The following is a 14,096-nucleotide window of genomic DNA, read 5'->3' as shown; positions in this document are numbered from 1 at the left end:
TGAATCTGCATTGAATTTCTGCTTAATTCTCTAAACCAGACATCAGGAGGCCTAGTAGGTTCAAGGACTGTATAACACAGTAGATTTGGGACAATTTGGAACAGTACAAACCTTATAGCAATACCAGAGGGCACCCAGCAGGCCCTTCTTACATGGAACACCAGTGTTTCTTCAGACATGGAGGATGAATTATCTGGGCCCAGATTGTCCTCTGTTTTTTCCATGGGAAAGGGAAGCAAGTCTCATCTGTGACCTGGAGATTATGTGGGTCTAGGTGGGATTAGGAAAGAGAAAGGGAAACAGAAAGGGCAGAAAATGAGACACGATCCAAGCATAGACAGTGACCAGTTTCTCAAGCGCAATTACTTAAAAAAAAGAAACAACCAAAAACCAAAAACAAACTTCCACAGTTGGAATGTGTGTGCTACAAATGCTTGTGAACTTCATCACAATAACTGTGTGTGAAGCCACAGAGTAATGGGGGAAGCACAGTCCCCATCTAGATGGCTCAGGGACCGGGGACAGGCAGCCTTTGTCACAATCAGAGAATAGTGTCTTGGTGATCATCAAGCCTGTAATTATGATGGCAATCTAGGTAGATAAGTTTTATTCTTTAAAGAATGTATTGATTGCTGTTGTATGGATGGGCACACGCCACAGAGCACATGTGGAGACGGAGGGTAATTTTGTGGAGAACCCCCCCCCCCTTTACATGGGTTCTGAGGATCAAACTCATGTCCCCAGGCTTGTGTGGCAGATAGCACCTTCACCCTTTGAGCATCTTGCTGAATTAGCTTCATTTATTCCCTGAAGAAATAATTAATGTCTTCCTTCCCTAAGCCACAGAAAGGGAATAACATGAAGCCAAAACTGTCAAACATTTGCTATGGTAAAGACTTTTGTTGTTGCCAATAGAGAATGTAAACGCCAAAGAATTTAGGTAGGAAGACTCAGAGATGCCTTGCCGTGTCTTGTGGCAGCCTGTCCTCTTCTGGCTTCTGCAGAACCTAAGGACTATGTGGTGTGAGGTAGTTTCTCCTTTACCTTCCAGGCTGCTGACTGTAGAGGGAGCAGGTGCTTCATACAGTAATCACGGATTGACACACAGTGAAGTGAGTGTCCATGCTGTGTTCTCACTCACATAGAGTGGCAGGGCCATGCCCAATATGGAGTGCCTGCCAACAGAACCAAAGCCCTGGCCACGGGGTCTGTCCTGCTAAGTGCTAGGCTGAGACTGGACTTAAACAGCATCCATCTTACGGGAGGAGGCAGGAGTGCAGATTGCCTGGCATCCATCTCAGCCCCAGAGGTGGTCCAGTAATGCTCTGTGTCATTACCCAACTGTGGCAGTTACCGACTCACAGTTAGCCTCGTGAGTCAGCTGGTTAACCTGGCCATTTGAACTTTGGAGGCTGCTGGCTCTCCAGGGGAAACTAGGAAGCTCTTCTTTCTAGTAGTAATGAGTCAGGCCAATTGCTTTTTTTTCTTGAGACCACCTGTGGTTCAGTCAGTAAAGCAGATGTATCCAGTTACTTAAAAGTACTATGCACTAGGGTCTTCTAAAAGAATGGAACAAATAAAAAATACACACATACAAGCATACATATATACATATATACATGGCTTTATTGGATTGATTTACACAACTAGAGGCTGGATAGTTGAACAATGGCTATCTAGTGAGAACCCAGTAGTTTCTCATTCCAAGAAACCAGAAGACTCGGAATAAGGGCTGTTGGGCGATAACATAGCACCAGTCTGAAGTGAAGGCCAGAAAGCACCTTGGGGGTTGTTGGTGTGCATCTGTATGGAAAAGCTGGAGAAGCTGGAGTCTGCACTTGTGGTAGCAGCAACGGCAGAACGTTTCTTGTTCCGGAAGAGTGGAGCTTGTATTGCTGGTGGATACACTTTTCAGTTCATTCCAACCAGGTGGGTTCCCAGCCTGATGGATGACGCTGCTCAACCTAGATGGCCTTGCTCTCTCACTTACTGGTCCTTTCTAGAAACACCATGCCAGACACACCTAGAGGTGTGCTTACTGATCCTCTTAGCCTCTCTCAATTCAGCCAAACTGACTATTGAGATTAACCACCACAGGGTTAAATTGTTTAGTTTGAAAAGTAAGAAATATGCATAAAGCCACTCTTGACTAAAAATAACTTAATTCTGAAGCATGTTTGGACTGTCTGTTGGCACAGAATCATTCTAGGGTGCATAGGGGAGTATTGGATGTGTCTGATGCCCAGGTTTCCAGGGAGCTTCCAGATGGGTGGATATGTTAGCATACGCAAACAAGGTAGAACAAAGACACCATGAGATAGGATGTGCTGGTGTGTTTATCGAGCTGCTGAGAGCTTCCGACCCTCTCCCCCCTGAGAGGTTCTGACTCAGTAGGAGCCCAGGAGACTATATTATTAACTAGTCCTGGGGATGCTAGTCCAGGAACCACCAGGATTAAAATCCAGGGACAAACATGCTGCTGTTGCTTGCTAAGACCTTCAAAAACACTTGTATTGGATACATTTTGGTAAATTGAACAATGTTTTAATAAGTGTGTCACACGTTCAAATTTTGATCTTCACAACCTAGAAAGAAATATTTCTCTTTCCACATATGCATCATACTAACTTGAAAGACTTAAATATTTTGACCTAGAAAACCTTTGTTTAAAAACGTATCTTAAATTTATCTCAGAGTCATGTGTAAAAAGACACACAAGCACACTTACCACAGTGTTACATATGGTAGTGGGGAACTGGGGTCACAATAAATGCTTAGCAACTGTGGCTAATACACCTTCAACCAAAGTTCTGTGCAGAATGTTGTTGTAGCTGCACACTCATTGGTAAGAAAGTTGTCATTCCAATAATGACTATGCAAAGCCATATTTGATACAAGCACACAAATGTGCACATGAGCACCCTAGAAATAAAATAATGAAGGGTTATTTTTTCTCTGTGGATGTTTTCCCTTCTCTGTGTTTTCCAACTTGTCTTTAGTGAACATGGGTGACTTCAGTGATTCAACTCAAAAGAGAGAGATAATAACATGATTTTTTTGTGCTGGTCTTCAAGCTAACTTAATCCAATGCTCCAGAAAAGCCGGGCTTGTTTTCAAAGTTAAGTGTCTCCACATTGGCAGAATAGAATCCTGAGCTCTCACACATTAGCTGTTGTCTGAGGGAGAAGCTACAGTCTGGCTTCCTCATCTCTCCCTGACTGGTGCCCACATTTGATTACAAGATGTTAATCCAAAACCAGGGATTTGTCTTTTCTCTTTTTATTGATACAGGCTCATCTTAGAAGCCACTTCTACTATTTTCAAGAGGAAAGGAAATTTTCCAAAGCCCTATCTAGTGCTGTTTTTCTTTTCCATCTTCTGTAAGATTCAGTTGAAAGTTTAAAGTGGGAAACATCCATGTAAAAACTAGGCAGGAGCTTATGCATTTTCTGTCTTCTGGTATTTACCATCACCCCTGTGAGATGACGGCAAGTTTACTTTTCCAAGCTGACCTACTTTCCCCCCAACAACTTGTTGTTGGTATAGACACTGGGGTGCTATTTGTTTTTAAGAAGGTGCCCAGGGATGGGGTACCCTAGGGATGAGGGAAGGGGTGGAAATTTTTCTTTGGCCTTTATTAACAATAATGCACACATATGTACACACAAAGAGAGAATTTTGTTTAATTTTTGTCACAATCCTAACAGGTATCTTTATTTGCATAGATGAGGAAACCAAGTCACAGAGCCAGGACTCAAACCCCAGTTATCTGATCCCACTCACAAACTCCTCTGTTATTTCCAGGTCTCTTCTAGTAGAAGGCGGCGCTGGGGATTGTTGTCACCTAGATTGTCTTTTCCCCTTCCCTCCTGTTGTCTTTTCTCCCCCAGAGTCCTAATGTGGCTTGGCTTTGACACAGTTGCTGTACCAGGGCTTTTTTGGTGGCTTCTATTCTGTGTCAATACACATCATTCTCTGAAAGAGCTGGGATGGGTACAGGGTGGTAGGAATGATGCCATGCTCTCTACTATTGCTTTTAATCTCAAGACAGTGTCTTCATTCCCCAAAGCCCTGCCTCCTTCAACCCAAGTTGCCATACTTAGGGGGCTAGTTTCTGCAGGAAACAACCTCAGACACAAAGTAGAGTGTGTAGGACATTTATGTGTAAGTGTCTTTGGTCCTTAGAATCACAAGAGGAAAGGACACTAGATGAGGCAGATGGGAAGCTAAGCATTGCTACAACCCTGACAAAACCTATCTAGTCTTGTGGGGCACTCAGAGCCCCACTTATCCTAAAAGACCTAGGGGCCAATTTTCTGTTTCTCCTGTGGTCAGTCATTAAATGCCGAGCTCCCGGAAGGGCTCAGCTTGAGAGGGGTATCTCTATGCTGTTTAAAAAGGAGCACAGTTGGAGGCTGTCTACAGCCGAGGTAGCACATCCCATTCTTCCTTGAGGCAGCTCTGAACAATGCATTCCCTCTTTGGGGTGTTGGGGTGACATAGCAAAGGTAGGCAAAAGCCTACTTTGCACATTTTAGGCAATTCTATTGCTATCCTAAATTCACTATCATCACGGGAAAAGCTCAAGAAAAAAAAAAAAAAACCTTTGCAAAGATTGTGTCAGCTAATCCTCTTAGCAGAGTGGAACAGCTTTCATGGTGTCCCGCTGACATGTGGGCCTTCTGGTGGGAAGCTCTTGGCTTGTCACCAGGGAGGGCAGGAGTGAGGTGGCAGATGTTTCAGCCTTTGGGGGAGGGTTTTTGTCAAATAATCTGACTTTGTTTAAATCCATACATCAAAATCCATATGTGGGGGATTGGAAAGACTACTCTTGTGGGATCTGACAACTGGTTCTAGCCCAAACTTTTTCGCTTCTGACTCCGCAACTTTGGGCAAGTCAGGTTCTCCTTACCTCAGTCTCCCCAATGATAAAATGAATTGTGTAGGGAGAAACCCTGATTAAAGGTACCACTGACCACACCTGCTTGGTCAGAGTTAAGTAACAAGGGTTTAAGAAGGAGGGAGTTGCATACACGGCTCTCTTTCGCCTGGCTGAGCTGACTGGGAAGCTTTTCTGGGTCTGTCCTGCTCAGGTGCAAACCTGGTCACTGGCTCCCCATCGGGGAATTGAACCCCGGTCTCCCGAGTGACAGGCGGGGATACTCACCACGCCCACTTGGGTCTGGTCACAGGTACTGCTGACCATGGTTTCTCCCTACAGAAGTGTTTGTCTTGAGGGGTTCTATAGCTACCACAATGATGATTCTCCATCACTGAGGTCAGGGGTCAGAAAACTGTGGCCAGCAGACCAAACCTAGCCCACTACCTGTTCTTGTGAGTAAATTTCACTAGAACATAGCCATGTTCATTCTCATACTTGTACCTATGGCTGAATTCATGCTAGAACAATAGAGTTGAACAAATATGGCAGAAATAAAGACCACTGGTCTGTGAATATTTCATCATTTCCCATTCCAAAAAAGAGAAGAAATAGGGGCCATGGGGACATGCTTTCACAATTATTTGGACAAAAAGTTGATGTGTGTCAAGCAACTGCTAATGTCTGGATGTGCCTTGGGAACTTAAGGGCAAGAGGAGAGGGTTAAGGGCAGTTGGGGAGATGTGTTCTAAGAGACCAGCACACCAAGGCAGTGTCTTCAAGGATTCCTGAGTAAGCAATGTCCTGGGTGCTTAGGTGACATCACAGCCAAAATACCCACCCCCTGCAGTGCCTGCATCAGCTCCTTCCTGCGCACATGCAGGGTGCTTAGTGGGGGAGGGGGAGGCACAGGCTTTGGTTTTATGATCAAGGTCACCTGTCCGGCTACTGAAATGAGGAGAGGGAAATCTCTTACAAGGAAGAAATGAGAGGAGAATCTCTCTCTCTCTCTCTCTCTCTCTCTCTCTCTCTCTCTCTCTCTCTCTCTCTCCTGGTAAAACGTCTGCACCATCAAGCTGTCACCTCTACAGGGAAGAGCTCTCTGCCTAGGAGAGTTACCAGGAGTGGGAGGAACCCTGATAATATTGTTATGAGAGGAGCTCTGTGAGCACAGCTTCTGCGTGCTCAGTGCCGCCCTCTACCATCGCGGCTTCACCTTCTTGTCAAAACATCTCCATGGGGTGTGGCAGCTGTTATAATCCTCATCATTCTGTGTTTCGCTGGAGAGCAAAGAGACTTCACAGTGCTCTTGCCTCCAGTCATGTAATACCCGGGACACTTGTTTCTCCCAGTCACTTGTCTCTGAGCACTGGTTCCTGCTGCTGCTCATTATCTGTGTTAGGGAGGAGAGGCTCTTCTGTAATAAACTCCGTGTCCTGCACACAAGTCCTACACCTGTTCGCAGACGTGAGAGAAGGCTCTCAGCTAATGAAACCACTTGACTCTAAAGTTAGAAAGCTGGACCTCAGGGAGGTGGCCTAGGGGCAGCGCATCAAATTAGCATTTGGTGAGAGTAGAGCTGGGACAGTAGCTTGGTCCTTACAGATGAGCACTTATCCCATGACCCTCGTCATATTTCTCTGCATCCCCCATGCCTTACAGTGCTGTATATGTTATATACAAGCATTTGTACTTTAGGGAAATGATGGAGGGGAAGCCAAGACAAAGGTCAGTCTAAAGTAAGTAAGGATGTTATTCCTGCTCAATGATGCAAGACCCCTGGGAGCAGGGAGAGATTCCAGCTCCCCTAAGAGACTCTTGATATTGCAACTGCTTCTGACACTTGTGTATGTCTCACACATGCTATTTTCTATTTGTATGAAACTTCTCTTTAAATGTATTAAGAGAAAATTAATTTAAAACCCAACATAGACAATAGAGATTCTTCCATTTAAAAAAAATTAAGAATGAACTCCGGGCTTAGGGCCTCTGAGCGTGTGCGTGGCCCATGCAGTTACATAGGACCCGAGGTTTAGGTGACAGCCACACATTCAGGATTTAATGACATTTTATCTTTGGATGTGTGTTTTGTGAGTGAAATCTGTCACCATCTTCAGAGGTCTTGGGTGTGGATGGGGTAGAATCAGGGACCAGAGGGAATCCCAGACTTTTGTGAATGTCACTAATTCCTAAGGGAAAAGTACATCAAATATTTAGCTAAAAGAGAGTAAAAGAAAACTTTAATAGAAAAATAAACAAACACAATGATGAGTCCAGAGAGTGCTGCAGGATGGAGAAAACAGCTCTCGTTTGCTTTCTGAATAAGGAGTTCTGTGTTGCTGTGTTGGACTTGACCCCGCATCATGTAGCTTGGTCTAAGGGCCTTGCTACTCAAACTGCACCCCAATGGCCAGTAGCATTAATGCCACATGGATACTTACTAGAAATGTGGAATCCCCAGCCCTGTCCATACCCCTTCCTTACAAATGTACATTTTAAATGGGAGCTCTGGGCAAGGTACATCGAATTAGCATTTGGAATCCAGGACTGGAGAGGAAGGAAGCATGGAGAAGGACTTGTTTACTAAGCACCGTGCATTGCCGGCTCTGCAGCTTCAACTCATTTTGCCCCCTTCTCTACCTCAGGACCTGAGAGCCAGCAATGAGGAGAGTGGTCAGCTTGAAAGAACCCGGAGCACTCCTGGAAATTGCTTTGACCTTTAGCTACATAAGCCTTGAGGACTTGCCAGCCCTCTCCTGAAGAGGGGAAGGAGCTTACTGCTCACTCTCGGCAGAACTGATTTTTGAGCTCACAGGGAACATACTGGTGACATGTTTAGTTACTTTGCAGGTTCAAGCAGGACCTATGCTTTTGTGAAGTGAGCCCCTAAGCCTTCCTCTTTCCCATCCCTGGTTTTGCCTGGGGACAGGGATCTCCTCCTGGCCAGGGCTGGTGGCAAGATGACAGCTGGCAGGAAGCTGCCACAGCGCAGGAATAAGAGAGGGGCAGCAACCAGTTGTCATTACTTGTGACTGTAACATGAAGGCATGTGGTCAGGAAGCAGGAAGGACAGACAGGCTGTTTCATTAATTGGAATGTGCCCTCTTCAAAATTCGTGCCTGGAGATGCAATAATTTTGTGCCCAGAGCAGAGCAGGATAAACGTCTTCTCTACAAAATCTATAAGAACAAGATGTTCAGAGCAGAGCCCATACCCTCAGGGTCTACCCAAAAGGAGGGTATATGTGGAAAGAAACTAGGGTTTGCACTTACATTTTTTTATATATTTTAAAATATGAAGGAAAATAGCTTTACTACTATGTAAAACAGCAATTGGTCCTTGCTTCACTGAGTTGCCCTCAAATCGGTCATATTTACGCGAGGCTCACTGAGAAAAGAGCAGAAATTTCGCAGTGTGTGTCTTTACATGGCTGTAACTGGTGAATGAGTATGAGTACACAGAGTTGTGCCAATGGATGGGCGGCAATAGATATAATCCTAAGGAAACAGAGTTTCCCCCAAGCCCCATGGAAACAAAGCAGAGGGGCTGACTGGGGAGCCCCGTTCTATGGACGTACAGAGCCCTTGCCCATGAGCCACGCCCAGCTCCTCAACTTTCAATTTCTATTTTATTTTATGTGTGTGGGTGTTTTTGCCTGCCATGGGTATGTGTGCCCCACTTTCATGCCTTCATGCCCATAGATGCCAGAAGAGGATGTTTGATTCCCTGGAATTGGAGCCACGCATGGATTGTTGTGAGCTTCCAAGTGGATGCTGGGATTGAGCTTAGTCCTCTGTAAGAGCAGCCAGGGCTCTCACCCACTTCCCAGTCCAGGTTCGGCTTCTCCATGGGAGGCTGTGCTGTTCCAGGGTCTCTCCGTTCTAAGGTGTTTTGTATGGGTCTCTCGGGTCTCTCGGGAAGAAGTGTCCCAGCAGAGTTTGCCGTATCTCACCTTTCCTTCACAGTACTTCACCACTGAACCAGCTCTGGCCTCCTCCATGCGGCTGGACTCAGGACTACAGTTGACCCCATCAGTGTTCTGCTCCTCATTCCAACAAAGGGCTTATGGCCAAGCATGGGGGTGAGAACGTGTGTTATTAGCAGACATCCTTGTTAGTTAAGCAGATAACACACTGTTGAGAGAGACTGGCCCACAACTCCCCAGAATTTTGGCTCCATGGATAGCTCCCGGGTCTTCTAACATAAAAACTCATCTTTTACCTAACCATACTGTGTTTGGATCATTTTCTGAGAGAGGGTTGGTGGTTGAAATCTTGGTGTGCCTCAGAACTGTAAAAACTCCTATCATTTGGAATAAATCTCATTAATGTGATATGATAATTGAATTACTCTCTAATTAATGTAGCATTACCTGTGGCAAAGGTGGATTAGCTTCTCTCTAATTGCCCTTGACTGTCACCTTGAGTTTATAGGAGTGCTGATGAAATCAATAAGGGGTGTGCATTGATTTTTCAGACACAAGGACCATTACCAGTGTGGCTGCAGACATGTCCCACGGACCATCAGTTTTCAACATCGCAGTGGCCAGGACCAAGATGAAACACATGAAGGAGTAAGTCATGGGCTGCCTGTCCCCAGAGGACGTGGTGCTGAAGCACAACAACCAACTATGTGATCCAGCTGTGTGATGTTGTCTTAGTTCCTTTGGGTGTTATAACAAAATGCCTGAAACTGGGTAATTTACAAACAGTACAAAGTTATTTCTCATTAAATGTGGGGACTGGGAGGCCAAAGATCAAGGTCCTAGCAGTTTCCCTTGTCTGGTGATTGGACATCTCTGCTTCCAAGATGATTCCTTGTCCCTTTGCCTTCTCCTGGCGATAGGCAGAAGGGCAGAAGTACTATGTGTGCATCTCTTATAAAGACCTTAATCTAATTCACCACAGGAACCCCAATGGCCCTTTCCCTTCCAGCTCTGGCTGGCACTGTGAAAGCAAAGGTGTTAAGTGTTTCCAAAACAGTGGTGCAGCAGGCCTATGAGAGACTGCCCCATCTCAAAAGGAAAGAATGCCAAAGAGGACAGGGTAACTGGCCCCAAGTAAGTCACAAGTCCAACTGGACCATAACGTAAAGTGTGTGTGTGTGTGTGTGTGTGTGTGTGTGTGTTTGTGTCCTCCTCAAGCACCATCTGCCATATTTTTGAGGTAGGATCTCCTTGGCTTGGAGCTCACTCTGTGGACTAATCTAGTTGAACATCAAGTCCCAGGGATCCCCCTGTCTCCACCTCCCCAATGCTGGGATTGAAAACCCCTGTATCACACCTGGATTATTTAATGTGTGTGCTGGGGCGTTGGGGTTTTAGACTTGCAAGTAATCTGCTGACTAACTGGGCCATTTCCCAGTCCAATAAAAGTAATCTTAAGACTTAAGATAGTCTATAACTTCAAGTCCTAGCTTACAGACACAGCAGGATGGAAAGACCTATGCTATAGCTCTCAGAAGCTGGAGTCTCAAACCTCCACCTTTCTCAGACTGCTTTCACATGCTGGTAGTCGTAGAGTGACCTTAGTTCCACAGTGCCACTAGATACTGTCTCAGTGGGTACCACTTGTTGCAGCCTTTCCCTGAAACAATTCTCTGCCTGGACTTGATAGCTCTCCAGAGCACACTTTGAATCTAGGTGGAGGTAGCTATGTCTCCTCTCCATAGACAGGTACATAGACTCTGTGTACCTAAAGAGTTAGCATTGCATGACCCTGCCAGATGTTATAGTGTGTTCCTATCAGAGCAGTGGCCTATGTTACAGCTGGATCCGCATGAGCCAAGAAATACTGTGCCTAAATACACGAAGCAGAAACTTGAGTCAGTGCTGGGCAGCAGGTCTGAAGTTCCATGAGGTCTGTCTGAGCTTCTGCTATGAAACTATTATCCTCTCAAGGCCCTGGTACCCTGGGATGGAGATGGACCTTGGAAGGTCTCTGTGATGCCTTTGGGATGATTCTTCGATTGTTTCGGTGAATAACATTCAGCTTCTTTGTATTCAAACAAATCTTAACCAAATATTTGTTTGGATGTACCATTGGCATTCTCTCCCAAACATACTTTTTTATTGTTTATGTGATCAGGCTGAGAAATGGCATTTTTAATTCACTTTTCTCACATTTTCCTGTAAGCAATCATGAGAAAGCATGCCCCTTCTATCATCACCTTTGTTTAGAGATTTCTTCTTCCAAATATGCTTGGTCATCACCAGCCAAAGTTCTTCCTTCTAATGAATTTGAACATGGATGCAATTCAGCCAAGGGTTTTGCCGCTTAACAAAGAGGGCAGCGTCTCCTCTAGTTTCTAATAGCAGCTTCCTTCCAGGTTGGCATCAGAGCAATCCTGACTATTCATCTCACACTCGGCGCTCTGTCCGTGACCACTTAGACAATCTTCGAGAAGCCTGAGGCTCTCTACAGCTTCCTTCTCTGGGCATGCATCAGAATAGCACTTTACAGTCTAGCCTCTACCCATTACCCTATCCCAAAGCTACATCCACATGCTTATTAGATAGCTGTTACCTGACACATCTAGGAAACAGATTCTATCTCAGTCCTCTTGTGATTCTAATAAAAAAATACCTGAAGCTTGGTCATTTGTAAACACAGATTTACTTCAAGTGTGGAAGTCTAAGACTGAGATACCAGCCATGGAGTCTGTTTTGTGTTGGTCAGCCACTCCTGGGCATGGGGTCTACCGTGGGATGTGGCTAATATGCCCAGCGACACTCCACTGGAGAAAAGTGATTTTTCATTTCCCAGTGTTGACCTTCATCACCCTATGCAGATCTGTCTGGGAGACCTGGGATTTGAAGACCTAGAACAATGGAGCAGACTACAGTTGAATGCTGCAGACAACTTTACTTCAGTTTCAGTGGCCCTTATACATGGATGTAACAAAGAAAGCGTGATCCAAGAAAGGCTTTTGGAGTTCAGAAAAACATGATTAGAAAAACATGTAAATAAACTCTAGTCAACACTCTCTAAATATTGACAGAGCAGCCCTTTCCCAGAACTTTCTCAGACCAATTTAAACGTTGTTGCCTGGCACATAGTATAGATTAATCTGGGAAAGCATGAAAGCAAGGCAGATGGCCCTATTACTGTTCTGACATCCAACAAGAATAAACATGTCTTATAAATTGAATGCAAATGTTTGTACAGGAGGCACGAAATAATGTCCAAGGACAATCCAGGGAACAAAATGCACATGAGGTAAAAGGCCCTCTGCCTTGTTTCCTGGAGCTTTTCTCATAGCTCCCCCTGGAAATGTTCACCAGGCATCATTCTTTTTTGACACCTAGCAGGTATCATTGGCAAATGGTGCCTTGGTTGAAGGTAGGACTTTGTGAGCACTTCTCCTTCTCTGTGCCGGGATTTTGTCTTCCTTAGTTCTTGACTATATATGGCTAGAAAATTTGCAGCTTGCTTTTTAATATGGACCAGTGCAGTGAAAGCATCTACCACTTGGATGGAGCTGCTCCTTTGAAGGAAAAAACCTACGACCTCCTTATTATCCAGCTCATAAAGCCCTATACCATTCTAGAAAAAAGGAAGACAGAAAGAAGAAAAGAAAGAAGGTGAAAGGAAGGAAGGAAGAAATGAAATAGGATAGAATAGAATAGAATAGAATAGAATAGAATAGAATAGAATAGAATAGAATAGAATAGAATAGAAATTGAGGCTGCAGAGCAGTGCATCTTCTGACAATGTTGTATTTACCCAGATTTTCAGACTTGGGACCCAGTCAGAAAAGGGGAATCGGCTGCCCCTTCACAGTGCAGTGACGCACATGCTCATCATAGAGGTGTCGACAGTGAAAACCCAGAAAAGAACAAAGAACGACATATGTCCCCAGGGAGGTTATAGTGTTTATAGAGTGCCAGGCGTCATGTCAAAGGCTGGATGGCACACGGGGTTGTATTACACAGGCAATGGTTGAGAGCAGTCTGGTGGAACCAAGAGCAGATACTGATACCATGGTCAGAAAGGAAGGTTGGGAGGCTGCTGAGAGACGTGGAAACCTGCCCCGGCTTTCACAGAGGAGTGGGATTTGGAGAGGTGAGGAGAAGGGAGGAAAGCCGCCAATGAGCCAGTTTTCACGAAAGTCCTTGGCTTTACTAAAATAGGTGGTTTCCCAAACTTTGCTGAGTGAGTTTCTTTCTTTGCTTTGTTTGGTTTGGCTTTGTTTTGAGACAGGCTCTCACATCAGCCCAGGTTGGCCTGAAACTCACTATCCTCCTGCTTCCATCTCCTGAATGACAGGGTTTTGGGGGGTGTGCTCTTGAGATGGACATGTGTACTTTAAAAAGAGAAGTAAACAGGTCAGATTTGGAGGACACACATACACTCACACACACTCACACACACACACACACACACACACACACACACACACACACACACACACACACACCACACACACACACACAGGCAAACACACTCACACTCTCTCTCTCTCTCTCTCTCTCTCTCACACACACACACACACACACACACACACACACACACACACACACACACGAGCAAATTTTGTGTGAGTGCGGGTCCACAGGTGTCACCTTTTGTCTGTGGGGATCAAGGGACAACTTTCAGAGGTGAGTTCTTGTCTTCCACATTGTTGAGGCAAGGGCTTTGTTGTTTCTGACAAGCTTTGTATTTAAGGTAAGCTGGCCTGCAAGCTTCCAGATGGTTCTCCCGTCTCTGCCTCCTATCTCTCTATAGGGCTGCTGGGTGACAGGTGTGCCACATCCAGCTTTATACCTGGGTTCTTGGAGTCATTCAGGCCTCCAGTATGTACAGCAAACACTTTTACCCACTGAGCCATCATCTTCCCAGCTCATGGCTTCCTGCTGACTTGGAACAACAACCAGCACCACACTTGGCATTCAGTTGTCACTACTGACATTTATAATGGAGCTCTTCTCCACTCATTCTTTGTCCTCATGACATTGGCATTTTTAAAGTATATAAAACAATTTGTAAGATGCCCCTCATTTGTCTTGTTTTTCCTTATTATTTGATTCATGCTAGACATTTTGGTGGCATCCTATATACTTTATTCTGTGTGCCCATGTGAAATTTATTTTTTAATTCTGGAAAATTGAAGACTATATAAAAATATCCAGTATAATCAACCCCTTCAAGCTGGGCGTTGGTGGTGCATGCCTTTAATCCCAGCACTCCGGAGGCAGAGGCAGGCAGATCTCTGTGAG

General features: G+C 45.0%; 1 protein-coding gene across 1 annotated transcript in view; it reads left to right on the top strand.

Moving 5' to 3' along the window:
* Nek11 (NIMA related kinase 11) overlaps positions 1 to 14,096 on the top strand; it is a 219,897-nt gene that overhangs the window by 177,513 nt on the left and 28,288 nt on the right. Inside the window, 1 exon segment of the mRNA XM_035443911.1 lies at positions 9,356 to 9,452. Within this exon segment, the coding sequence (XP_035299802.1) occupies positions 9,356 to 9,452 (97 nt within the window).

The sequence above is a fragment of the Cricetulus griseus genome, chromosome 4 (assembly GCF_003668045.3).
Source record: "Cricetulus griseus strain 17A/GY chromosome 4, alternate assembly CriGri-PICRH-1.0, whole genome shotgun sequence".
Lineage (NCBI taxonomy): Eukaryota > Metazoa > Chordata > Mammalia > Rodentia > Cricetidae > Cricetulus > Cricetulus griseus.
This window is presented reverse-complemented; position numbering and strand designations above follow the sequence as displayed.